The sequence below is a fragment of the Thamnophis sirtalis genome, unplaced genomic scaffold (assembly GCF_051295495.1).
Source record: "Thamnophis sirtalis isolate CommonGarterSnake01/CBP01778 unplaced genomic scaffold, rThaSir2_p1.2 scaffold_1, whole genome shotgun sequence".
Classification (NCBI taxonomy): domain Eukaryota; kingdom Metazoa; phylum Chordata; class Lepidosauria; order Squamata; family Natricidae; genus Thamnophis; species Thamnophis sirtalis.
Genome location: NW_028261381.1, coordinates 60,431,737 through 60,458,799, shown reverse-complemented (window position 1 = coordinate 60,458,799; position 27,063 = coordinate 60,431,737). Strand labels below are relative to the sequence as shown.

General features: G+C 44.4%; 1 protein-coding gene across 2 annotated transcripts in view; it reads left to right on the top strand.

Annotated features, from left to right (window-relative positions):
* The first annotated feature begins 3,914 nt into the window (after positions 1 to 3,914).
* The window catches only part of PNKD (PNKD metallo-beta-lactamase domain containing), a 38,850-nt gene continuing 15,701 nt past the window's right edge, over positions 3,915 to 27,063 (top strand). The window contains exons 1-4 of one of the 2 annotated variants that reach the window (XM_087712748.1): positions 4,024 to 4,112; positions 15,507 to 15,673; positions 23,313 to 23,428; positions 24,920 to 25,032. In XM_087712748.1, the coding sequence (XP_087568874.1) occupies positions 15,660 to 15,673; positions 23,313 to 23,428; positions 24,920 to 25,032 (243 nt within the window). In that variant the 5' untranslated portion in view covers positions 4,024 to 4,112; positions 15,507 to 15,659. Of the gene's footprint in view, positions 4,113 to 15,506; positions 15,674 to 23,312; positions 23,429 to 24,919; positions 25,033 to 27,063 lie in introns of both variants that reach the window. The other variant, XM_014058914.2, reaches the window with a different exon arrangement.

The following is a 27,063-nucleotide window of genomic DNA, read 5'->3' as shown; positions in this document are numbered from 1 at the left end:
GCATTCAAGCGTTCTTTAAAAATAAACAAATCGTGTAGGCTTTGTTCACTGATTCTGGGAGGTGAGAGTTTCAATATTAGTTTAGGAGTTGGTATACCATCTGGTGATCCCGCACAGAAAGATAGCTCCATCAGAGTATCACAATAATTCCAGAAGGAAGTCTTGGATATGCCTTTGGTTTGGACAAAGGACACAAAGAGGAATTAAATGGGAATTGGCTCAGTTATATTTCCTGGAAGGAATCCCTCAAGAGCATGAAATAAAGGTGATTTAAACTGCTTAGGCCTTAGGCTTTACCTAAAAGGAGGAAATCGTTCCTGTTGTTGATTCTTCCCCTCAGCTGTTCCTATGGTAAATGAGAAAGAATTCCTAGCATTTGGCTAAGCTTGGGGGAACTGTCATGTAAGGATGGCAAAAATAACCCAGAAAATAGAAAGAGAAGAGGAAGAAAGGACAGAAGTGTGAAAGATCAGCAGGGAGGGTATCAAAAAAGTGAAAGTGATGCCTGCAATCATATGATTGAAGCCAACCTTCTTCTTTAGATGTATCACATGCCTGATATATGCAAAAACATGGGAAATTTCCAGCAGTCACCAGCTTGATTTTTTTGCCTCCCCCTCTAGGAAATATAAAACAGAATTAAAATACTGAACAGAATCCAGGATGAAATGTGCAAAACTCAATGGACTTCTATTTTTAATGTGGCTTTTGTGGAGGCTAACACAGGGGTGAAATCTACTTACCTTCGCTACCGGTTCGCAAATGTGAGCGTACGCACCACCTCTGTGCATGGCCAGGACCTTCGGTCAAAAACAGATGTGATGGTGCCTGGGCAGGTGGGCAGAGCCTGCTATCGAGCATGCCTGAAAGGTAAGTAGAACAGCAGGTGGGGGAGGAGATCCTTCTTTCTAGCTAATATAAATTGCACGTCCCAGCTGATCGTCAGAAATACCAATTCACCAGAACCAGTAGCATTTTTTTACTACTGGTTCGGGTGAACCGGTAGCTTTTTTTACTACTGGTCCAAACCAGTAGCATTTCACCCCTGGGCTAACGAAGTCTGAATTCCTATGATTTCCATAAAGAAGGGGAAGCCCAGTCATCTGCAACATGCTTGGAAATTCAGATTTTTAGCAAGCTAGTAAAAAGAAGCTGTTAGATCCAGTAATGGATAGGCACCCAAAGGCTAGCAGTAACAACAGCTCTTTATTGAAAGTGAGAAACATCTGGCAAAGATGAGTCGGACAGCAGCCCTTTTAAAGGGGGCTTTCAGACCCTTCCACCAAGGACCAGAGGACCTTGTTGGGAACCACTGTTGCTGGGGTGAATATCTAACAGAAGCCCTGTTAGTGTAGGATACTGGCGGAAGAAGAATGAAGGGGCGATCCACTAGCCTACAATTAAATTCTGCACTACCCAGAAAACTTCTTTTTTTGTGGTCAACAAGTTAACTAAGATGGGAGGTAGCAGAGCAGTCCTACTTTGCTCACCACCATGGAATTTGTTCTCTCTTAAAGTCTGATGATTTCTTGAGTAATTCAAAGGATGACAATGAAGAACATCATCTCCATGGACCCTACTGAGTATTGAGGGGATGGGAGGGAAGGAGGGAGAACAATTAACAGAAATATGCATTGTATTCTTAAAAAGAGCTGAAGAAAAAAAGGCTGTGGGTATCAGACTCACTCAGGAATCTCCAAGTTAATGCAACAATCATCATCACACAACTCCTCTGCTTCTAACATTTTGTGACTCATATAGCACAGCTTTCCATTCAGCTTTCTCCGTTATATAGAAGCAGGATACTTTTGCACTAGGGAATGGCTGGAATGTTTTTCATGCCAACTCTCAATCATTTATAAACCGATTCAAACCATAGATCCCTCTTTTGCAATAGAGAGATACTTATTGATATTACCAAATTCAATGACTCGCTGTGAAAATCTATATGGATTGAATATGTTGTGTAATATAGTATACTACACAGTATTATTAGTAATTCATATTGAAATAAAGCTGAAATGGTTCCCATCATTACAGTGGCTCTTTGTTACCCCAAGATAGTTCCATTTCTGTAGTTTAGAAAAGTGCAGTAGCAATCAGGTAACCATATTCAATAATACAGCAATAATGAAAAGACCAATGTAAAAATGTTAGCTCTAATCCGCCATCAACTAATTAGTTCATATTGAGCTGTTATGAGCCCTGTCTGTATATAGAACAGAAATTTTGCATTTATGTGCAAGCGTGACAAAGTTAAACATGAATATCAGCATTTGGAGATAAAAGAATATGTGGGGAAAATAATCAGACAAGTAATCTACAAACAATTTGGAAATAAATCCAATTTAGAAAGCCTTACTTCACAATAGGTATGTAGGTGACTGGGAAAATTACAATACAAGCTGTATCTTTAAAGGTATTTGGCAAGGTTAATGTATATGCAAGTGCAATTTTACCTTCCAATAATTACTTTTCTTTGGGTTCCTTAATATTCATACTTCTTCTTTCCACCAGGTAGGATCCCACAATGCACTTCCTATAACAAAACTGTAAAATGCCCTAAGACAAAGTGCATAAGAAGATAGAGGTATGAATACAGATACACACACACAAACACACACACACACACACAAACTTCATAAATAAATCCAGTTGATTAAATAACTTAAAATTAGCCAAAAGCACAACTTTGAAACAAATTGTATATATTTAAAAGACCTTTTAACATGCTCTTAAACAAGACTTTACATGTCAGATGTTTGCAATATCCACCAGACACCATTCATACATGCATTATCAAAATTAAAATACCCCAAATGAGGCCGAATGCACTTGTATGCTTGTTTGAGAGTTAAGAAAATGAAAGTTGCCTGAATGAGATGAAACTACTCAAAAGCCTCTGACAAAAGCTTAATGCTGAATTCAGTGGGGCTTAATAAAGGAGAATATTTGTAGTTCAGGGTTGATATGAGGGAGTCCTTGGTGCTCTCTTGAGCTTGGTTGTTTTATTGCAGGCATTTCATTACTAAAACTAGATTACCTAGTTTGAGTAACATCTCCAAGTAAACGAAGCAAAAACCAAGGATCCTTCAAATGGGGCTTATTTCTAAGGGAAGATCAAGTATACTGTGGTGAATTTGTGCAATGAATTGGTCCTAAGGTAAAGGTTTCCCCAGCACATCCGTACTATTCATTCCCGACTCTAGGGGGCAGTACTTATCTCCGTTTCCAAGCTGAAGAGCCAGCGCTTCCAAAGATGTCTCTGTGGTCATGTGGCCTATTTTTCTACTTGCATTTTTACATGCTTTCGAACTGCTAGGTTGGCAGAAGCTGGGACAAGTAATGGGAGCTCACTCCGTTAGGGATTCAAACCGCCGAACTGCCCACCTTTCTGATCGACAAGCTCAGCCTTTTAGCCACTGGTTCTATAGACCCCTGCTTTAATCCAAATTCGAAATTGCTGAAACGAACGCCTTTTACAAGGGCATAAAATATGCATTTTCCAGATACCATAGTCTCATGGCCTGGAAGTCTGAGAGTGTTCAGAAAGTCTGGACTTCAATTCCCATCAGTCCAACCAGGAGTTGGCATTGGCTCACGGTATCAAAACAACCCGCTTCTTTGCATGCTACAGCATACGCGCACCCATCACCCCCTACTACTCTCTCGTGGATCTGACTCCATAGTAAAGGCAGCTTCAAGTCAGCGAAAGCCACGCTCGATCGTGGGCTACCTATGCTGCAGATAACCGGGCGGGGCGGTGTTGAGAGTGGATTCTCCGCAATCGCGGCGCCTGGCGGTGGCGAAAGGAAAGCGGCGGCCACGCGCTTCGGCTTCAAAATCCACGGTGATCCGAGGGGGCGGATCCCGAGGATTCAGTGCGTGAGATAGGAGGGCTGCTAAGCCAGCGGGGCGGGTTGGAGGCTTTTCGTGCCCCCTCCGCGGAGCATGGCTTGGCTGCCTTGGTTGCTGTGGATTTGGGCTCTGGTAACCGCACTCGCCGTTTGGGGTCGCCGGGCCTTGAGTTACGCCTTTCACCGCTGCGGGAACAGGCAGCATTCCCCGCTGATGCCCATGGCTGTGGCGGGTCCCCTGCTGCTCCGCATTGGGTAAGTCGAGGGGGAACCGGAGCGTAAAGGGAGGCGGGTGTGTGTGTATCTTTTTCGTAGTGGCTACTACAAGAACGTGCTCTGGGACTTAAGCACATTCTTGGGCTGACAAGGTGCATCTGCCGGTCCGCTGCAACTGGAAAGGACTTGGCTTGGATGGTCGGGGAGCTTGAGACGAAGATCTACCAGATCTGAATCGCAAAAACCAGGGCGGCCGCTAAATGGCAACCAAGAGTTCTTTCTGCGGATTTTTTTTGCAGCCTGGCTAGAATAGCCGGGATATATGCGGGTCGAATTTTGTCTGCTTCTTTTCAGGCTGCAACGAGACAGCTGAAGTCATTGTTTCAAGGGCTTCGTTCGTGTTTGGGGTTCAGCGGGGTTACATCTGCTTCGATCCTAAAAGGATGCGTACCGGTAGCATTTGCTTCAGTCTCGGGGAGAGGACAATCTGTTTAATTGTGGTTGTGGCGCGCAAGAGTTTGTGTGCGCCTGCGCGGGGGGGGGATTAACTGGTTTTTGCAAAAGAAACGCGGAGGAAGGAATTCGGCGGGTCTCGTAGTGGGCGAAAGGAAGGATAGGTCAATAGGGACGAGGCTGCTTGCAAGGGTTCACGGAGATCGGGTTGTGGGATTGGAACAGCAACCTTGTCCAGGGGCGTCGCAGCACCCAGAAGCGGAGACGAGGCCGACCGCGACGCTCTTGCAAGGCAGAGATTAGGTTTTAAACCGGTGTAAGAAACTGCCAGCGTTTGCTTTGCGGCCGGGAAAGACGCGCTTGTACCGCAGGCGTGGGTACTTCTGGAGCAAGCCTAGTGCGGGGGCTGGGTTGGTTGGGCATGATGGATGCCTGCGCATCAAAGGAACACCTGAATCCGAGCCTCTGCATGCGTAATCGGTGGCTTTGCGCAGGTAGCTCGCTCCTAAAAGGGTCGCGGGGCGGCCTGGGTGTCTGTTCCCCTCCTCCCAAATCGAAAGTTAAAAAGGACGAGATTCTGCTGTGCGCAACTTTTGTGGGAATTTTTTTTTTGCCTACGGCGGTTTGATAGTTTTTTTTCTGAAAGAGCTGGAGCATGACTAGCGTGTTTTCTGAAAATGCCTGTCATTGAAAAGAAAGAATAACAGAAGCATTACTGTGCTGTTCTCCCTTCTTTGCCATTTAGCATAAACGCATTTCCTTCTCTTCCAGGAATCTCCGTGAAGAAGAGTCTAATTATGTATGTATGTATGGCCCGACCTCTTAGTACTTCCATGTGGAGCCCTGGAAACCGGCTTTAAAATGCCAGAAAATCATTGTGTGAATCATACAGATAATAAATGGTTCATCAGTGACTTTAATCTCTAAACCGGCCTATGCTTTATTAAACATTTAGCTCCAAATTCTGATCCTTGTAGTCATTCTATGTCAAAAATAAACAAATGGGGAGTAAAGTTTAATGCTGAATTTAGAGCCGCATGGAATACATTTAAGTCACAGTTTGAAAGAGGGAGAAGAGATGGTGAGTAAGCACGAACTGTCAAGATAAGACTGATATTCCAAGGAGTATCAAGTGAGCAGAATGCTTGCTTACATAAAACAAAAAGGGCACAGCCTCTGCGGAGGAAAAAGCATTGCAAACTATGCTGCATCCGATGTATTGTGCATGTGATATAGAGAAACAGGCATGTTTTGTAATAATAGTTCTTCAAACTCCATTCCCCCATCTTTTGTGATTAAAAAGGCCTTGAGTAGATGGTTACAGATTAGGTTTCAGAACAATAACCATTTTCCAATAGGTGGAAGTAATAAGACACACACGAGCCATCAGGAACTTGGAATACTGTCCCCAAATCCTCTAACCTCTAACTGCTTTCTTACCCATCCATTACCAGAGACACTTGAAAAAGGAGGTGGTTGGAGATACATACCAGTAACTCACTAAAAACTGAAGGCAACTTTTAGCTTTCATGGGAGAATGCCAGATCCTGCTGGGAACAAAGAAGAGGAAGTCAGAAATTATGACTTCCAGAAATTCGCTTAAATTCCTAATACAGAATTATCTTTTGTCCCTGGCTCTTCCAACATAGGCAAATACATTTACAATATCTTTTTGAGAATCCGTGAAGGAAAAACCTCTCAAACATTTTCCAGCCATATTTCATCTTCTCTCAAAAGTCCCCACTCTTGAGATTGGATGCAGATCTTACAGAAGCAAATCTGCGAAGAAGAAATTTCCTGTGTTCTAATTATTCAGTGAAATTTTATGTTACTGTATGGGTAGTTCGCTTATATGTTGGCATTCTGTGTTTGTGTCTGTCCTCCTTTCTGAAATATGTCCCAAAAGTGCTTTTGCCAAAAGGCAATTGGACTTCATTGATTTTTTCCTTTGAAAAAGTTTTGCTTTTCATCCAAGAAGCTTCTTCAGTTCTAGCTAACTGGAGGGGAATGGTAATATTTATATTCTTTGCAGTCATCTGGTCATTAGCACTCTGAGAATGGGTAGTTAGCTCTCTGAGAGTAGTTGAGGCCACTTGGTGTTTTATCTGTGCCCTCAAAGTCACCCGAATCAGAGTGTAAACAGGTGTGAAACCTTCTTGGGACTTCTGAAATATGTGCTAGTCGTTCCCGACTCTAAGGGGGGTGCTCATCTCCTCAGTCTAAAGACATCACTGGGGTCATGTGGCCAGCATGACTAAACGTCGGAGGCGCATGGAATGCTGTTACCTTCCCACCAAGGTAAGTGGAGGAAGTGGACAAGGCCATGGGAGCTATGAGTGCCTCCACATGTGTGCTGGACTCGTGCCCCTCCTGGCTGGTTGCTAACAGCAGGGAGGTGACACGGGGCTGGATCCAGGCGGTAGTTATCGCCTCCCTTTGGGAGGGGTTCTTTCCCCCCGCTTTTAAGGCGGTGGTGGTGAGACCCCTCCTGAAGAAGTCATCTTGGACCCAGCCGTTCTAAATAACTACCATCCAGTCTCCAACCTCCCCTATGTGGGGAAGGTTGTTGAGAAAGTGGTGGCCTCTCAGCTCCGGCAGTCCTTGGAGGAAACCGATTATCTAGATCCCTTTCAGTCGGGATTTAGGCCTGGCTACAGCACAGAAACCGCTTTGGTCGTGCTGACCGATGATCTCTGGAGAGCCAGGGACAGGGGTCATGCGTCCTAGTGCTCCTTGACCTCTCAGCGGCCTTCGATACCATCGACCATGGTATCCTTCTGCGACGACTGCGGGAGGTGGAGGTGGGAGGCATCGTCCTACGGTGGTTCTCTTACCTCTCGGACAGGTCGCAGTCGGTGTTGGTCGGAGGACAGAGATCGACTCCTAGGCCCCTGAATTATGGGGTGCCGCAGGGTTCGGTCCTGTCCCCCCTCCTGTTTAATATCTACATGAAGCTGCTGGGTGAGATCATTCGACGGCACGGGATAAAATATCAGTATGCGGACGATACGCAATTGTATCTGTCCGCCCCGTGCCAACTCAGCGAAGCGGTTGACGTGATGTGGCAGTGCCTCGAGGCTGTTAGGGTCTGGATGGGGGTCAACAAGCTTGCACTCAATCCGGATAAGACCGAGTGGCTGCTGTGTTTCCCCCCCACTAATTGGCCAAGTATTCCATCTCTCAGGCTGGGGGGTCAAACAGTACGCCCCTCAGACAGGGTTCACAATTTGGGAGTCCTCCTGGACCCACAGCTGACTTTTGAACATTTGTCGGCTGTGACCAGGGGGGCATTTGCCCAGGTTCGCCTGGTGCACCAATTGCGTCCCTACCTGAACCGGGAAGCCCTCACAACAGTCACTCATGCCCTTGTGACCTCAAGACTGGACTACTGCAACGTGCTCTACATGGGGCAGCCCTTGAAGAGCATTTGGAGACTTCAGCTTGTCCAGAATGCAGCCGCGTGAGCGATTATGGATGTACCTCGGTACACCCACGTTACACCTATCCTCTGTGAGCTGCACTGGCTGCCTATTGGTCTTTGGATACGCTTCAAGACGCTAGTCACTTATAAAGCCCTTCATGGTATTGGACCTGGGTACTTGAGAGACCGCCTACTGCCAATTACCTCCAATAGACCGATTAGATCCCACAGATTAGGCCTCGTCCGAATTCCATCCACTGGCCAATGCCAACTGGCGACCACCCGGAGGAGGGCCTTCTCTGTGGCTGCTCCGGCCCTCTGGAACGAGCTCCCCGTGGAGATTCGGACCCTTACCACCCTCCAGGCCTTCCGCAAAGCCCTTAAAACCTGGCTGTTCCGACAGGCCTGGGGCTAATGAGTTTTTTGTCCTCCCTCGAATGGTATGGTTGTTGAGTGTTTTAAATTGTGGTATTGTTTTGTTTGTGTTTTTTTTTTCTTATTTGTAACCCCCACCTTGACTTGGTTGTGAGCCGCCCTGAGTCCCTCCGGGGAATAGGGCGGCATAGAAATATAATAAACTCAAACTCAAACTCAAACTCAACTTACAGAAAGGAGATAGAGGGTGTCATGTCCCTCCCCCTCTGTTAAGGAAGGGCTGTTTCGTTTTAACACATATGGCCTCTTTGACCCCTCTTTCAAGTTAGTATCTTTGTCCAGAATATGAACTTTTTCATATTCCCATAATGAAACATTTTGAAAGAAAAAAAGCAAGAAAGTTCAGTTGCCTTTTGGAAAAAGTGCCTTTGGGACAACCGGGGCCTGGATGATTGAGAATCTCTAGACATTCCTAAAATATGAGTAGTATGTATGAAATTCCAAGGAAGCATGTTATCCATAATATGGTTGTTATCCTTGAATCAATCTTGACTCCTAGTGATTTTGACAATAAGATGGGAATGATTTGCTACTGCTTTGAGTATTTGTTGATTTCCTACAGCCCTAGGATTTCTTATTGGTCTCCCATCCAAAATATCAATTTGCTTAGCTTTTTCAAGGTCAGTCTAAGTCAGCAAGGACTGCCACCAACTTGGTTTTGCATCTAGATATTGATCAATTTCAGTAAGAAAGCTGAGTTGTTGGTTCCAAGTTAGGGTTATCGTTTGAGCAACGTCATCTCTTCAATCTTAGGGTTTAGTTCCTTTCTCCTCCTGCCACACTAGTACAAGTTGCAAAACCGGGACCTCAGAGAAGCCCAGATGAAAAATGATGGGGCACAAAAGGCTGAAAATATTTATAAATATTTATGTATGTAAATTGCATGTCATCTAGGTAGGAAGTATTGCCAGGGAATCTAATGAGCATGATTCTTTGCCTTTCCTGAAAGGTATTTTAGTTTGGTTTTTATTGCAAAGTCAGATCTCTGTGCTGATCGCCTCCAAATTACCAGTGTATGAATATATGTTTACACCCTACGTTTTAGGCTTATGGCGCAAAGGATTCATAGACTTATATAGGTAGTTTTTGACTTATGGCCAGTTGCTTAACAACCATTCAAAGTTACGATGGACTCAAAATTTTATTTATGAACCATCCTCAAAGTTATGACTGGTGAAACACTCCTGTGGGCCTGTGACGGCATTTTGGGTGTTGGCAACCAGCTAGCATTATCACTGTTGCAGCATCCTATGGTCACATGATCATATTTTGTGACCTGTTTTCTAGCAAAGAACACCCATTCGATAAGCTGGATTCAGACTTAGGACCAAGTAATTATAACTCTGTGATTTGTTTCATGATTGATATAAAAAAAACCAATAAATTAAACTAACAATAGTAACAATAGTGCTTTGCAGCCCCCTCTGAGCGGTTTACAGAGTCAGCATATTGCCCCCAACAATCTGGATCCTCATTTTACCTACCTTGGGAGAATGGAAGCCTGAGTTAACCTTGAGCCAGTTAGGATCAAACTGCTAGGAGTGAGCTGAATTTGCCTGCAATACTGTTCTGTATGCAGTTTAGGAAGCTGTCACCTCTGCATTAGACACTTGTCTGCCTGCTTTATAGATAATTGTTGGAAACCAAGTAGAGATGCGTTTAGCTATTCAAGCATAATTATCTGTACAGGCAGTCCTTGACTTACTACCACAATTGAGCCCTAAACTTATGTTGCTAAGTGAAACACTTGTTAAGTGAATTTTGCCACAGTAGTTAAGTGAATCACTCCAGGTTAAATTAGTAACACAGTTGTTAAGTGAATTGGACTTCTCCTTTGACTTTGCTTGTCAGAAGATTACAAAATGTGATCTCATGACCCCGGGACACTGCAACAGTCATAAATATGAATCCATTCCCAAGCAACTGAACTTTGATCACATGACCATGGAGATGCTGCAATGGTCGTGAAATGTTAATACCACTTTATAATGCCTTGGTAAGGCCACACTTGGAATACTGCATTCGGTTTTGGTCACCATGATATAGAAAAGATGTGGAGACTCTAGAAAGAGTGCAGAGAAGAGCAACAAAGATGATTAGGGGACTGGAGACTAAAACATATGAAGAACGGTTGCAGGAACTGGGTGTGTCTAGTTTAATGAAAAGAAGGACTAGGGGAGACATATCTCAGGGGTTGCCACAAAGACTATTCTCCAAGGCACCTGAGTGTAGAACACGAAGCAATGGGTGGAAACTAATCAAGGAGAGAAGCAACTTAGAACTGAGGAGAAATTTCCTGACAGTTAGAATAATTAATCAGTGGAACAGCTTGCCTCCAGAAGTTGTGAATGCCCCAACACTGGAAGTCTTTAAGAAGATGTTGGATAGCCCTTTGTCTGAAATGGAATAGGGTTTCCTGCGTAGGCAGGGGGTTGGACTAGAAGACCTCCAAGGTCCCTTCCAACTCTGCTATTGTATTGTATTGTCATAAGTGTGAAAAGTGGTCATATGCCACCTTTTCCCTCTGCTGTTGTAACTTTGAATGATCACTGAATGAACTGTTGTAAGTCGAGGACTACGTCTGTTCCGGTTCTGTGCTCATTTGGGGAGTTGTCTTCTATGTGTTTTCATAAAAATTCCTGCCATGGGCGTGTTTTTCCTAGGAGTGGTCATCTGTACTTTGGACTTTGCCTATTGACAGGTCAGTCTGGTGCCTGCTTATCTGACCATTACCTTGGATGCAGAGTTGTTTCTACAGGCCAGGATCAAAAACACAACTTGAAAGCAGCTGCTGCACATGGTAGAATGAACAAACCAGCTGGTTTTTTTATATAAGGGTTGATAAGTGTTGGTTTACTAAGTAGTTTGCCAGTCACTCCCTCCTCCTCTGTTCCCCTAGAGAACATATTTCTTCACTGGTTCAATTGTTCCATTTGCTTAGAATAAAAGGTTGTGTATTTTTGGGGTTTTTGTTTTACATCCTCTTGATATTGGCTGTCTGCAGAGTGCATGGAATCTGATTGTATATCCATTTGATTGTATTGTAGTGTATTGCTGTCATGATTTTAAGATGGCTAGTCCTATCCAGTTCCTTTCCAGTAATATGGTATTGCAACACCCATCCTCCCACATGCTGGGTATTTTCCCTGGGAATGTTTACAATAACAATTCAGCACTTCTCTAGTTCACCAGGTTGAGGAAAACTAATTAAAGATGTATTATTAGTCAAGAAATGTAATCCCGTAGAAAAACTATCCCTATCGGAATCTGCATGACTTCATGTTTATTTTCCTCTCATTTGGTCTGACATATTTTCCATCAGCTGCTCAGCTCTTATAAGCCCTTCATTATATAAATGGGAGTCTTCATTTTATAAATAAGTACCAGTAATCTGAAAGAGTGTTTCCGTAATGTTTTGAACGATATACTTAAATCCCTTTTCTACTCATTGTTGTGATCCCCATAATACCTTTATCAATATCATATTAAAAGAGTTCAGCTGTGCTTTCTAGTAAATTAAAGGTTCCTATCCATTCAAAGAAAAGATGATATTCATTTTGAGCAGAATATTCAGAGCTTGTGTTCTGAATTTAATATTGCTAGATGTACCTAGTTTTCCTACCCAGCTAGAGAAGAGCCTAGTAATAAAAACTAAAAAGAATATACTGTGTTTTCGTGGGATAAGATTTGCATGATTGACTGGATGTAGCACCGAATGGAACCTGCTTTTTTTCTCCTTTGAAAAATGCATGAGAAATGGGGACTGCCTTAATGCAGGTAGTCCTTGAATTACAACCACAATTGAGCCCAAAATGTTTGTTGCTAAGTGAAAAATGTTTTAACTAAGTTTTGCCCCATTTTACGACCTTTCTTGCCACATTTGCTAAAAGCATCACTGTAGTTGTTAAGTTAGTAGCATGGTTGTTAAGTGAAGCTGATCACATGACTCCAGGATGCTGCAACCATCATAAATATGAACCAGTGGCCAAGCACCTGAATGTAAATCATGTGACAATGGGGATGCTGCAATGGTTGTAGATGTGAACAATGGTCATGTCACTTTCAATGCCATTGTAACTTCAAATGGTCACTAAACAAACTGTTGTAAGTCAAGGACTACCGGTATAAGCTCTTTTTGTTGTTTAAAAAGTAACAAAAGATTATTCCATTTGGAACTATTGCAAGGATGGGCAAGATATCCCATCCCAGTTTTCTTCCTCCTGGTTGTTTCCCCCCCCCCCCCATTAAATGCATGTGATCTTTTCCACATGCCTTATCTGTTTTTCTGGGCTCCTTATCCACAGTTTTATTCCTTACCATTCCTACACATGGCCTCTATCATACCATTGCTTATCCCGTTCACTTGGTTCCTTCCATTGCTTGGCTATCTCCTGGGTGCAGTTAGTTTCTTCCTTCCTCTGTCACATCCTTCCCGTAAATCAGCCATCTGGGCTTTTTAGCAAATAATGAGAAATCCCCCGTGATGAGGAAACTCCAAGGAATTATAAGCTTTTGAGGGGGGGAAAGTTCAAAGTGTTTGTTTAACTTCTTCCCTGTTACAGAACTCGCAGAAACAAAGGGTGTTTTTGTATTCATTGATTTGGTTCTGGAAAGTATATTACACACTATTTGCTACATGAAGCTTACTGTGATAACTTGATTGAACTTAGTTAGAAGTTAGATTACTAGCGTGTCTGCATGGTGATAGGATTGAATTGTGTGCTTATCTCCGATGCAAGCTTATTATAACTCCAAAACTGAATTGGGAAACCTTGACCACACATTTACTAGGTGGCATGGGCACGTTAGGGATGGGGTGGTTCAGTGGCTAAGACGCTGAGCTTGTGTCGGCAGTTGGGCCTTTCGAATCCCCAGCACCACGTAAGGGAGTGAGCTCCCGTTACTTGTCCCAGCTGCTGCCAACCTAGCAGTTTGAAAGCATGTAAAAATGCAAGTAGAAAAATAGGAACCACCTTGGTGGGAAGGTAACAGCATTCCATGGTCCTTCGACGTTTAGTCATGCTGGCCACATGACCCCAGTGATGTCTTTGGACTGAGGAGATGAGCACCCCACTTAGAGTCGGGAACGACTACCACATATTTGCGAAGGGAACCTTTACCTTTATGGGTATGTTGCCTGTCCTCAGTCTTTCGTATATGCACAATATGGGGATCAGATACAGTATTGTTATGCCTATTGAGAGAATTTAGAATAGAATATTTAGAATAGAATTTAAAATAGAATATTTAGAATAGAATTTAAAATAGAATAGTTAAAATCTATACAGCTAGGTTTCAAAACGATAAAATCTCTACAGAATGATTAGCCTGCGAGCTAAGAAAAAGAAATGTATGGAAAATGTATCTTTGAAAGACTTTTGACTGTGATAACCAGGGACCAAATGTGGATGTTTATCACTACAGTTGTGTCTTTTGGAGGCTTCACAGTGGTCCTTGGCTTCCTATTCTTGGATCTTAGGATCCTGGTTAAGCAGTTCCTGATAGAACAGGCACTGCTACCTAAATGCAAGATTTTAGATCTTTTCCTTCAGAGATTTGAGCCCATCTGCAGACATTTTGGTTAAAATGATTTCAATCCTGCAGGGAAAGAAGTTTTCTTGTATGTGTGGTTTGCCTGTCCCATTCTCCAACGTTGGTGGAGACAACAGTCATGCATGGGTTAACTCAGTAACCAATAGAACTGAGTCTACCAAAGTGATGTCGTCGCCTCAGAGGAGTGTCCTCCTTTTTTAGACTCGGTTCAATCTGAACTGGCTGTGCTAACTGCTTTCTCCTCAACTTTTGTAGATATTATAATTGTCTTTAATTGGATTTTTTTCTAAATTTCACCTAAATTACATCCAAATTGGGAAGAATTAGTGGATAGCTCCTCAGAGCTCTCAATTAGCCCCCGGGCTTCTTGAAGAGACTCACCAGGGCTTCTTCGAGGCTTCTGCCTCCTGAGCTTACCGGCAATTTCAGAGGCTCTTCTGCAAGCAGCGCCTCCCAGCAACGGCCGTTAGAGGTTCCGCTCAGCACTGCCGCCTCTGCTGGCCTCCGGGCCTTTTCCTCGTGCCGCCAAGCCCTCAGCCACCTCCAAGCACCGCCAAAGCCACCAGCAGCCGAAAAAAATCCTCTACACGCTTCCCCCGCCCCTCAGTGCTCCCGCCTCCACCGGATCGCCGCTGCTACTCTTCTCAGCCTCTCCGCAGGGCCTTTGACACCCTCCCTCGTTCTGCGGCCTCAGCTACCTCATGGCGCCCAGCCCATAGGCTCTGTAGCCTCAGTGGCCATTTTGTTTTGGTGCGAAGATCTCCGGTGGCCGTTTTGGGCATTTCAAGGAGTCGTGAGTACAGACCATGGCCTCATCTCCTGCCCCTGAGCCACAAGTGCCTCTACCCACCAACAAGACCCCTTCTTCTGGGACTCACAAACGCAAGCCTGTCCCAGAAGCCTCCCCCATGGAACCCTCTCCCAAGGCCCCCAGGGAGTCCCATAGGGGTGCAATCAAGCCACAGGCAAAGGACAGTGCCACCCAGGTTCCTCCCAGCAAGACCAAGACCAACCACACTGAATCCCATCTATTTCAGGCCCAGAGGCATACTCAGCCTAGGACTCCTCCTGACCTATCCTCTGATTCGGAGGATGACCCTCCCCTGCTGCATCCATCATTCAACCTGAGGATGCCAGGTGCTCAGGCGATCTCGCCTGAAGTGAGGATGAATCTGAGGATGGCAGAAGCATCACTCCAGATGAGGAGCCTCTCTACCAGCAGGAAATTTCCCCTCTTCCCCGCCGCTGCTGCTCTTACTCACCTGGCATGGCAGATATGATACCTGAGGCCATTGAATGTGGCGTAGCAGCTGCCCTTAAACATAGGTCTTCTAACCACCCTACTCCACATAGGTCTGCTTCTTTTTCTGGTTCCAGACTCAGGGGTGGTGGTCTCTCGGCTTCTTCATCGCATGAGCTCCTTGGCACGTCCAGTCACCCCTTTGGTTTTTGGAGAAGCGGAATGTCCGGCAAGAGATTCAGATATCTTGAAAGACGATGGTCTTCCCCCTGATCCATCTGCATTTGTCGGTTTGTTCAAAACTGCTGTCTTTCACTCTCTCCTCTTTAAGGCCAAGAGGATCGCTGGGACATCCCTTCCCCTAAAGCACCTCAAGGAACAGAAGTGGACAAGGCGGACACTACTGACCCCCTCTTCATCCAGCCTAAGGTGGAAAAGGAGGTGATTCTGTCTCCCCGACTCTTCATAGATTGGTCCAGAACCAATGGGCATCACCAGGTACAGGTCCCGGCCCCAATATCTTTGACAAGCGCCTGTATAACATAGGAGCAGAACTCACCAAGGCTTTAGAGGTACCTTCTATCGACTTACCTATAATTGGCCTTTCTTCTCCTAATGCAGCCTCAGCAGCTCCTGAGGAGGCTGTTCACCCCAAAGACAAGAGAATAGAACAAACTCTGGTCAAGAGTCACCAGGCCTCGTCTTGGGCTCTGCTTCGTTCTTTAGTTGCTCTGCTCTCTTATGGCTAAGGCAACTCCAAGCGAGGCTCCCAGCCAGGGATTCTAGGGCTCGCAGGGATATTAACAAAATAAAAGCGGCCCTAGAATACACAGCAGATGCCTCCTTGGACGTGGCCCGTTTTGCGTCCAAGGCCATAGCATCCTCCATCTCCACCTGTCGCCTGCTTTGGCTAAAGCGGTGGTAGGCGGAAGCCCGTGCCATGTGGAGGCTTGCCTCCTCTCCCTATTCTTCATCCCTTCTCTTTGGGGCCCCATTAGATCCTGTAGATCCTCTAGAGTCCAAAGATAAATGGAAGGTCTTGCAGCCGGCCACTAAGAAACAAGAGGGCCAAGGTGGCGCAGTGGTTAAAAGCAAGCACTGCAGGCTACTGCTAGATCAGCAGGTCAGCAGTTCAAATCTCACCGGCTCAGGGTTGACTCAGCCTTCCATCCTTCCGAGGTGGGTAAAATGAGGACCCAGATTGTTGGGGGCAATATGCTGACTCTCTGTAAACCGCTTAGAGAGGCCTGAAAGGCCTATGAAGCGGTATATAAGTCTACTGCTATTGCTATAGGGCCGCAGTCAATCCTTTTATTGCAGGCAGCCCTTTCGGAGTCAGGACGGGGTTCTTCCAGCTCCCGTCCGCAATGTCAGGCTCCCCCCCCCCCCAGACAGGGCCCTTCCTTTTCCAACAGGTCAGACAGAAACAACCAGAGATTCCAGCCCAGAAAGTCATTCAGGGACAATACCAACCGATCCTACAAGAGGCAGAGGTTAGTGCCTGGAGGATCTCCCCATAGGGGGACGTCTGTCGACCTTCGCAGATTGTTGGGACAACATCACCAACGACGTGTGGGTCAGGTCCACGGTCAGATTCGGCCTTCTCTTCGACTTGCGCTCCAGCCCTCCAAACCACTTTGTCCCATGCCCCATATCCAGGGATCCTCAAAAGAGGCTCCTAGTAGAGCAGGTCATCCATCATCTGCTCCTCATTCAGGCCATTCAACGTGTGCCTCCAAGCCAGGTGGGACGGGGGTTCTACTCTTGTCTCTTTATTGTGCTGAAGTCTTCGGGGGGCTGGAGAGCAATCCTCAATCTCAAAGTCTTAAATCAATTCATCAGGTACAGGAGATTAAAAATTCACTCTCTCCTGTCCATCCTAGAGAGTGTGCGCAAACACAATCTCCTCACATCAGTGGACCTCACGGAGGCCTACCACCACATACCCATTCACAAACGACTTAGACGGTTCCTCCTCTTTGTCTATGCGGGCCTTCACTTTCAGTATCGGGCCCTCCCCTTTGGGCTATCATCAGCCCCAAGGGTCTTCACCAAGCTCCTGTCAGTCGTAGCAGCTCACTTACGTGCAAGACACATTTAGATCTTTTGCTACCTAGACGACATTCTCCTGTTGTCCACGTCACACAACCAGGCCCTGCGGGATCTCCAGCATACCTTACAGGTGCTTCAGGAGGTGGGATTCTCCATCAATCAGGAGAAAAGATACCTTGTTCCCACCTCTCGTCTAGTGCACTTGGGAGCCCTCATCGACTCCACTCAGGGGAAAGTCTTCCTGTCTCGGGAACGACAGTTCAGCCTCATGGACTTAGCCTTTAAGGTATGGAGGAGACAGCAGGCCCCTCTTCTCCAGGTGTCTCAACTGCTGGGGAAGATGGTCTCTTGCTTCTCCATTGTCCCTTGGGCACGGCTTCACAGCTGCTGCCTCCAATGGTTTCTTCTGCCATTCCAGAAGACCCAACAGCAGCTGTTCCCTAGTGAAGGTCAGGTTGACTCCAGAGGTCCTTCACTCTCTGGACTGGTGGATCTCACTGGCCATCTCTCAGGAGTCCCTCTTCAGGGAACCACTTCGTCTCGTAGTTACGACGGACATGAGTTTGATGGGTTGGGGCGCTCACCTAGAGGATCAGATAGCTCAGTCTCTGGTCTGACTCTGACCTTTCCCACAGTACGAATTGGCTATAGTTGAGGGCCTCCATCTAGCTCTCCTTCAATTCCAATCTTCAATTCGCAACACACGTGCTAATTCAGATAGACAACACAACAGACAAGGCGCATGTCAACCGCCAGGGGGGGGCGAGAGCAGTATCCCTCATGGAGTCCTAGGGACCTGGGCGGCAGCCAACCTTCTCTCCCTCCATGCCTAACACATCTCGGGCTCCAACAACACCAGAGCAGACCAATGTTCCCTCTAATTTTTTTTCAGTGTGAGCGGAAAAGTATAGTGTTTGAGCGGCACAGTTTCATGCCTGAGCACCTAAGAGAGCCACAGTTTGAACTGCTGTCATGTCTGCTGGACATTTGCGCAACATACCAAGCGTCAAGCGCCGATTGCTAGCGAGGTTTCAGCCTGATGAATGCCAGGCATGAAAAGTGCCACTCAAAGACTATACTTTTCCGCTCACCCTGAAAAAAAAAAGGCTCTCTGCTCAGTTTTTAGATTGTTAGACTGGCTAGAGAGAGACATGGCACCAACAGGGTCCTGGCCTGGGTCCTGGCATTTTGCAGGCAACCTGTCCTCTCACATTCCTTTGGAATGCAACCCATCACATGTGAATTAGATTTTGCCAATTATCCTATTAAAAGATAACGCTATTATTCTAAAATACGACTAACTCGATATTAAAAACTGTAAATATGTAATGCTGATAAATAATAGCAGTAATTGTTATTTAGTATGATTAAAATCAGTATTGATATATCAATATAATATCTATCGAAATTGACAATATACACTAAAATAACAATACAAATATATAATGTGGAATATAAATGTAATAAATATAATATATAAATGCAACATAAATGTAATAAAATAATTTATCATGAAACTCTCCCCCTTTAAAGTAGTAAGATCAATTAAATAGTCTAGCAAGTTTGGACAATATGCTATATGTTATGTTACTTAAGAATATATATACCTCAGAATCAGATACAACATCCACATCATTTCCAACTGAGTCAATAAAATCATATGCCATGCCAAAACTATTTTAAATAAAGATATGAAATTAATCAAGTATTGCATTTATTTTTCAAAATGAATGTACAATTTTTTTATTATTTAAGTTTTGTACCCTATATTTTCTAACTAACGTTAACTTTAAAAAGACGTTACATCAGACTACAATACAAGTAATTAAATGAAGACTAAAATAAGTGTTTTGGCATATTGAGCTTTTTATATTTCTTTCTTATATTGCTTCCTTAGTTGAGAACTTGCTCCTCAGCTTACTTACGCATTAACTGTTTGTTGCTTTTATGGTTTATTCATTCACTGCTCCATCTTCAGTTTTTTTCACAGGGGGCAGGGCTTCCTTCCTCCCTCCCTTCCTTCCTTCCTTCCTTCCTTCCCTCCCTCCCTCCCTCCCTCCACTCCTTTGGCCACCAATTTTGATCCAATTCTCTCTCTCTCTCTCTCTCTCTCTCTCTCTCTCTCACACACACACACACGTTCTTTGTGGGGGGGTTAATTACTCCGCCTCACTGCGCAAAGTCGGCTCAGCATGTGTTCGGCCCCCACTTACGCCGAATCAAATCCGCGGCCGGCGGGACCAGGGGGTTGCATTTCAAAGCCGCCAGTCCTCTTGCTTCTTCTCTTTCACCAGCAAAGCTCCCGCTGGCGCCTCCGCCCATGGCAGTGGTGCCACTCCCTCCACGCGGAGCCCCTGAGCTGGCTCCCGCGTTATCCCTCCCCCTTCCTCCTCTGCCGTGCTTTTGAGGCCGCGGGAGCTAGTAGGAAAGCGGCGGAGGTGGAGGCGGCGGCAGGGGTAACCCAGAGCCCAGCTGAGGTGGAGTCAGCTGGGCTCTGGGTTACCCCTGCCGTCGCCTCCACCTCCACCGCTTTCCTACTAGCTCCCGCGGCCTCAAAAGCACGGCAGAGGAGGAAGGGGGAGGGATAACGCGGGAGCCAGCTCAGGTGCTCCGCGTGGAGGGAGAGGCACCACTGCCATGGGCCAGGAAGCCAGCGGGAGCTTTGCTGATGAAGGAGAAGAAGCAAGAGGACTGGCGGCTCATCAAAACAAGACTGGGGAGGTCCTTTGCGGGAGGCCAGTTCTAGCCGCCTGCAAAGGACTTCCCCACGTTTGCTTTGGTAGAAATCTCTGCGCGGCAGTTAGAAACTTCTGCGCGGGGATTTCTTTCCATGTGCGCGGCCGCGCACGCGCGCACCTTAGAGGGAACAGTGGAGCAGACTGGTTGAGCTGCACAACAATCGATCCTGTGGAGTGGACGCTCAACCGTTGCATCTTCAAACAGCTGTTAACCAGGTATGAGACCCCGGTGCTATATCTCTTCGCAACAGCATCCAACAACCAACTGCCCAGGTACCTGTCTTGCTACATGACACCAGGTGCGGAAGGGACGGATGCCTTAAGGTCCAGGTGGCCCCTCGGTTTCCTGTACGCCTTCCTTCCCTTCCCCCTGATACAGAGGGTCATTCAGAAAATGATAGAGGAAGAGGACGAACTCATCCTACTCGCCCCCCATTGGCCGCGCCATCCATGGTTTGCGGACCTAGTTAACCTCTCAGTGGACCCAGAGTGGCATCTTCCCCTGATACCGTCCTTTCTTCACCAGGGATCCATTCACCATCCCGACCTATCTTGGCTCAGCCTAACCGCATGGAGGATGAGCGGGAGGTCTTGAGGGCAGCAAACCTTTCTGAGGCTGTAATTCAAACTATTCAGGCTTCTCGACCCCCAGCCACTAATAGAATCTACGAATCAACATGGCAGACTTTCAGCACATGGTGCCTTTCTAGAGAGGTTTCGCCCCTGGAGGCTTCAGTTTCCCAGGTTTTGGAGTTCCTGCAACAGGGACTAGATAAAGGACTTGTGCCTAATACCTTACAGAGGCAGGTGTCGGCTCTCTCTTCGGTTCTCTCTCTTCACCAGGATGAGCCTCTCTCCTAACCCTCATGTATGCTGCTTCATTAAGGGCAAATCTAATCTCTGCCCTCCTGTCCCTCGTGGGATCTAACCAAAGTCCTTGACTTTCTCACTGGACCACCCTTCGAGCCTCTCAGGTCGGCCTCCCTGTATCACCTCACATTGAAAACAACCTTTCCGGTGGCTATCACGTCTGCATGATTCAATAGGTCCTTCCCTCTTCAAGCTCCTAGCCCAGTCTCATTCCCACCCGGGGACACGCCCAGCTTTGGTACGTCCCATGCATGACCGCTGTCTCCACCAACGTTGGAGAATGGGGCGTTGGTTCCTACCTGATAACGCCCCTTCTCGAGGCAGATGGAGACAGCGATCATCCCCACCCTTTGGTTCCTGGCTTAGTTCACGGAGGGAGTTCTGGAAGCTAGGCTGGAGTTTCAGAGGATTGAAAGCAGTCAACTAACGCACAGCAGTCTACTTATCTCCTTCGTCACAAAAGCGGGAGGACACTCCTCTGAGGTGATGACATCAATTTGGTAGACTCAATTCTATTGGTTATTGACTGAGTTAACCCATGCATGACCGCTGTCTCCACCTTGAGAAGGGGCGTATCAGGTAAGAACCAGCGCCCCATTCTGAGTTTGTGTGGGCCTGCTGTCCCAGGAAATTTTTTTTAAAAAACTGGATACTGTTTCATTGCAAGTTTAGTCTGAAGGCTCAACCATGTGAATGCTGCAGCTGATAACACAGGAAAACTAGATTCTCAGATGTTGCTTTGTTGAAGGAAGTTATTGTGGACTCAGCTTAGAGGCTGCTCAATCTTCCAGGAAATGGCTCTGGAGTGGGGGCACCTTGGGAGAAAAGCTGGCTCACTTTCAAACTTTTATGAATCTAATGTTCTTGAAACCTCCCCAGCCACTTTTAATATAAGTAGCCCTATTCTTTTGTTGCAAGACTCTTAGAAGTATGGGATTACAACCCATCATCCACCCTGAGCATGGGCTAGCTTGTGATCCAATGCATTTTAAGGCTGATGTACTGTGCTGTTTGATGGATGTACCTTTGACATGCAGCTTGTGGGATCTGTTTTCATTGGCGTGGTACAGCTGCTTTGAGCGAGATAGGGAATTTTATTGTAAGCGGGATCTACCTTCATGCCAACAAGCTGGAGTTCACAGTTTTCATGTTTCCTATGTGTTTCCAGTCTTCTCGCACAGAGGTTTTCTGAGCTCATTTCTCTCCCCATTCTCACCAGAATCCTCACCTTTGGCCATCTTTGGCAGCACCCACCACAAATTGCTGCAGAAAATCTTGGCTTGTTGGTGATTCCATATTTTTCTCCAGAAGTTTGTGGATTGATGGGGAGCTTTTAAGAATGAGACATACCTGTAGTCCTTGGTCAACAACAGCCATTAGTTGCTAAGTGATGCAGTTGTAAAATGTGATAGCACATGACTACAATGCTTAGCGACAGCATTCCTGGCACTTCTTGTTGCTGTTGTTAAGTGAATCCTATACCATTATTAAGTGAAATGTCATGTCTTTGCCATTTGTGACCTCCTGCTGGCTTTTCCCATGGACTTTGCTTATCAGAAGGCGGCAGTGAAAGTCACAAATGGTGATGTTGTGACCACAGCACACTACAGCTTCGTAATTGTGAGCTAGTAATTGAGTACTGGGATTATCATCCTATGACCACAGAGAGACACTGCACAAGTATAAGAACTGATCATAAATATCACTTGTCAGTGCCTTCGTTTGAACAGTCACTCAGTGTGTTGTCATTAAATGAGAATGTGAATCGATTGCCAAGAGTTTCAGGGTGATACAGTAATGTATGAGGCGCAATTAAGGGTTCATCTCTCCATCAAGAATTCCCCAGAGGGGAACACTGAATTGGGGGAATGTCTTGGCTGCAGTTGGCCTGAAAAACTGTTTATCTGGATTTGTTCTGAGTTTAGATACTGCGCGTGCTTTTTCCAGTATTTTTTATCTAAGGGTCAAAACCCAACAACTTTTTCCAATTCCACTTAAAAAAAAATCAGAAAAGCATGTATTTGGTAGGCTCCCTTTTTATTCAGCTTTTATACCAGTTCTGTTAACAGTTTGCAAATGTATTTTTGCTAGAGCAATGTAAAAGACATTGCAACTCTCAGTCTTTTTTAATTAATAACCTCAGAAACTTGCAGACAAGACAAAATAAACATCAGTCAAAGAAAGAAAAATAAGCTGGGTGTATACTTGTATAATTTGAGTTTTCTGGCACCTTTGGCACAGCTCGAGGGTGCATACCTGTTTACTCCTAGAATACTGAATGGAGTCTAGATGATATGTTTGTCTCTTTTAATTACATGTACCTCTGCTTTCGGTTTTCTGGATGGTTCAGCAACTCTAGTGGTGGCTATTAATTTCTCTGCTTTGTTAAGTATCATCCTCAGGAATGTACTCTACCAAAGTCTTTGTTTGTGAACTTGTTCTGACTTGCCTCTCTATTTCCCTCTCCGATTCTTCAGGTATAATCTGTACGCCCACACCCGGCTGGGCTACCTGTTATATAAACGGCAGGTAAAGAAGGCACGGCAGCGTTATCCCCAAGGACACTCAGTTCCCCAGCCTGTGGAGTTCAATGGTGAGAGCTTGGCTTTTGCCATTGCATTTTTGGATAGAAGTACCTACTGCATTGTTTTGAGGCAAATTGTTTGTTTTAACTTCTGGACAATGAATTTTGAGAAGTAGTAACTGGATAGTGAAGAAATCCCGTCAGGGAAACTAGCTTCTTGAGATGGCCCAGAATGAATTAATGAGTCAAATTTGGTTTGTATGTTTGGGATTCAATCATACTCATACTCCTGAATTGAACAAACAATTTGTACAGAGAAGACTTTTTGTACAGGTGCAAAATTCTACAAACTGACTTTGTCAGAAACCTTGGGAAGGACGCTGACTAGTTTCATGGTTTGCTCTTTGAGATCATCCGAGATTGCAGCATGTTTGATGGAAGAGACAGCAAGATTACTGTACTTGAACTTCTATGCCCCCAGAACCCTGGTTGAAATTACTGAGCGTTTTTCTCTATTGCTCATTAGATAAAGTCATTCAAGGAACTCTCATCTCTCTCAGACTTAGAAAGGTGCTGGGCTGCATAGGCCAATCTTTTAAAATCATTTTTTTGGTAAACATTTTTTATTTTTTTCCTTTTAAAACAAACATTTCATCATTCATTAATCAGTGTGTTGTTTGAGTACAATTTTTTTTTGGTGTCATAATAGTTGCAAGTTACCACTAAATTCTTTTTATATATATTCTTATTTTAACATTACAACTTAACATATCTCCTATTATAATATTTCTCTTCCTAAATTATTTAATTTTATACTTTTTATTCATATTCATGTTCTAACCAGTGATAAAATAATCCCCAAATATTATAATAATCAGATTCTTCCTTTCCTTTAATTGCTAGTGTTAATCTATTCATTTCTACACAAACTAATATAATCACATTTTTATCTTTAGGGATTTCTTCAGCTTTCCAATTTTTTGCAAATACAATTCTAGCCACAGTTATTACATGAATAATCAAACATACATTTTCTTTACTTTATTTCCCTGGTAAGATACCCAACAAGAACAATTCCAGTTTTAAGTCAATATGTTGCTGTGTCATCTTCTTCAACCACATTCAAATTCTTGCCCAGTATTTTTTCGCTTTTATACATGTCCACCATATGTGATAATACAATCCCAGTGTTTGGTGGCATTTCCAACATTTGGTTGATTTGTCTTTAAATACTTTTGCCAATCTTTCAGGTGTCATGTGCCATCTATAAAACATTTTGTACAAATTCTCTTTACACACAGTTGCCATTGTTAATTTATAATTTCGTTCCCATAGTTGCTGCCATTTATCTAACTCTATTGAACTTTTAAAATCATTTTTGTTTCCTCTAATTGTAATGTCTCAATATCTTTTTTTAAAGTTCTCTTTTAAACAATTATTCAAGGTGGCCAACAAAATATACTTCCAAATAGCAATATAGATGTTGCAGGTTCAATGGAGGGTTTTCTGGGCTCATTTTCCTCCTTTTCTTCCTTCTTTGCTTTCTGTCTGTTTTCTCAGGTTTGAAGATCCTGCCTATCCCTGTCCTGTCTGATAATTACAGCTATCTTGTGGTTGACACTGGCTCCAACAGTGCTGTTGTTGTGGACCCTTCTGATCCTTTGGCTGTACAGGTGAGAAACCAGATGTGATACCTCTCTTCCAGAGGTGAAGATAGGAAGATTTCAGGAGTGGGGGTCTACTTTTTCTAACTTATTCAGGGATATGGAACCCATGAGCTCTCTAGAAGTTGCTAAATTACCTTCCATTTCTTCCCTCAAAATTGGACCTGTCGTTACAGAACATTGTTTTTCAGCAGCAACCAAGTTCTTCCGGTTCCCCACTCCTGTTGTGATTTGTAGAAGCAATCATATGGTGTTGGGTATAAAGTCTAGTTTTAAAGCACATAAATACTCTTAGCAGAATTAAGAAATAGGACATTTTTGTGCATGTGGCTGAGATAAAATAATAGATTTGGATGCTAGAACTGACTTTGAAGTCTGATCATATAAATATCCAGTACTGTTCATTTGTTGTTGTTTTTTATCTCAGTTATTTGAATCAGCGATGGTGGGAAAAATACATTATTTTTATTTTTTGTTATTTTGTTGTTATTGCTGTTCAGCAATTAGCAATCAGATATTTTCAGATCTATTGCAAATCACCCACCAATCTAGTAACACGTCCTGTTTTGTTTTTGCCTCTTCTGCTGTATAAAGTGGCTCAAACATGGATGTTTGAAATCCAGAAAGGGAAATTGCCATTCCTACCAATGTTTTTAAATAGACTCAAGCTGTCCTGTTAAGAAGATGGACTTGGTAATCAGTTGGCCTTACGAGGCTCAAAGTTGACTCAGCCTTCCATCCTTCTGAGGTCCATAAAATAAGGACCCTGATTGTTTGGGGCAATATTCAAATAATGCTTATATTGTAAACCACCCAGAGAGTGCTGCAAAACACAATGGGATGGTATATAAGCCTAAATGCTATTGCTATTCTTTTCTCCCCTCCTTGCACAGTAGAGAGATTGGAGAGGAAGGGATTACAAAGGAATACGCAAGCATATAATGGGGAATACAACCACATTGTGATCCCTTCCTATCCAATATCTTTGTTCTGCAAGGGGAAAGGAATAAAAACCACAGGTCTAGTACAGGACAATATATACTGAATGAAATGATCACAAAACTCAGGAACATTGCAAATGTCATAAAAGCAGACATTGGTTGTAAATTTATTTTTTTCAGCACTATTGTAACTTCAAATGGTCATTGAATGAGGCAATTGGTAAGCAAGGTCTACAGTATGTACGTATGTAGAACCTGGGGAACTATCGCCATGGGAGAATATTAGGGTATAGCACTAGAAATAGCACTTAGACTTATATACCGCTTCACAATGCTTTACAGCCCTCTCTAAGCAGTTTACAGAGTCAGCATATTGCCACCAACAATTTGGGCCCTCATTTTACCCACCTCGGAAGGATGGAAGGTTGAGTCAACCTTCAGCTTGGTGAGATTTGAACTGCAAAATTGCAGTCAGCCGGCAGTCAGCAAAAGTAGCCTGCAGTACTGCACTCTAACCACTGCGCCACCGAGGCTCAGTATAAGAAAGAAACTTATAAGAAACTACATTATAAGAAATTTCACCAAACTACGGTTCTTCAAAGTATTTCCAACCTAATATAACCTAATAAGAGCCGAGGTGGCGCAGTGGTTAGAGTACAGTACTGCAGGCCACTTCAGCTGACTGTGATCTGCAGTTCAGCGGTTCAAATCTCACCAGCTCAAGGTCGACTCAGCCTTCCATCCTTCCGAGGTGGGTGAAATGAGGACCCAGACTGGGGGGGGCAAGTTGCTGACTCAATTTGCTAAAAAATTTGTAAACCGCTTAGAGGGCTGAAAGCCCTATTAAGCGGTATAGAAGTCTAATAAATAAATAAATAATAACCTTCCCAAACCTGGTGCACTCCTGGATTTATTTGGATTGGAATTCTTAGCCAGTATGGAAATTCTTGGAGTTGGCAGTCAAAAAACATTTGAGGTGTCAGACTGTCATTAAACTGAGACCTAGTGCAATTTATTTTTTATAGTATTGAATTACAAATCAGGAAGTTCCTGGATTTAACTGTCTCATTAAGCAATCTTAAACAAACAGCCATAATTC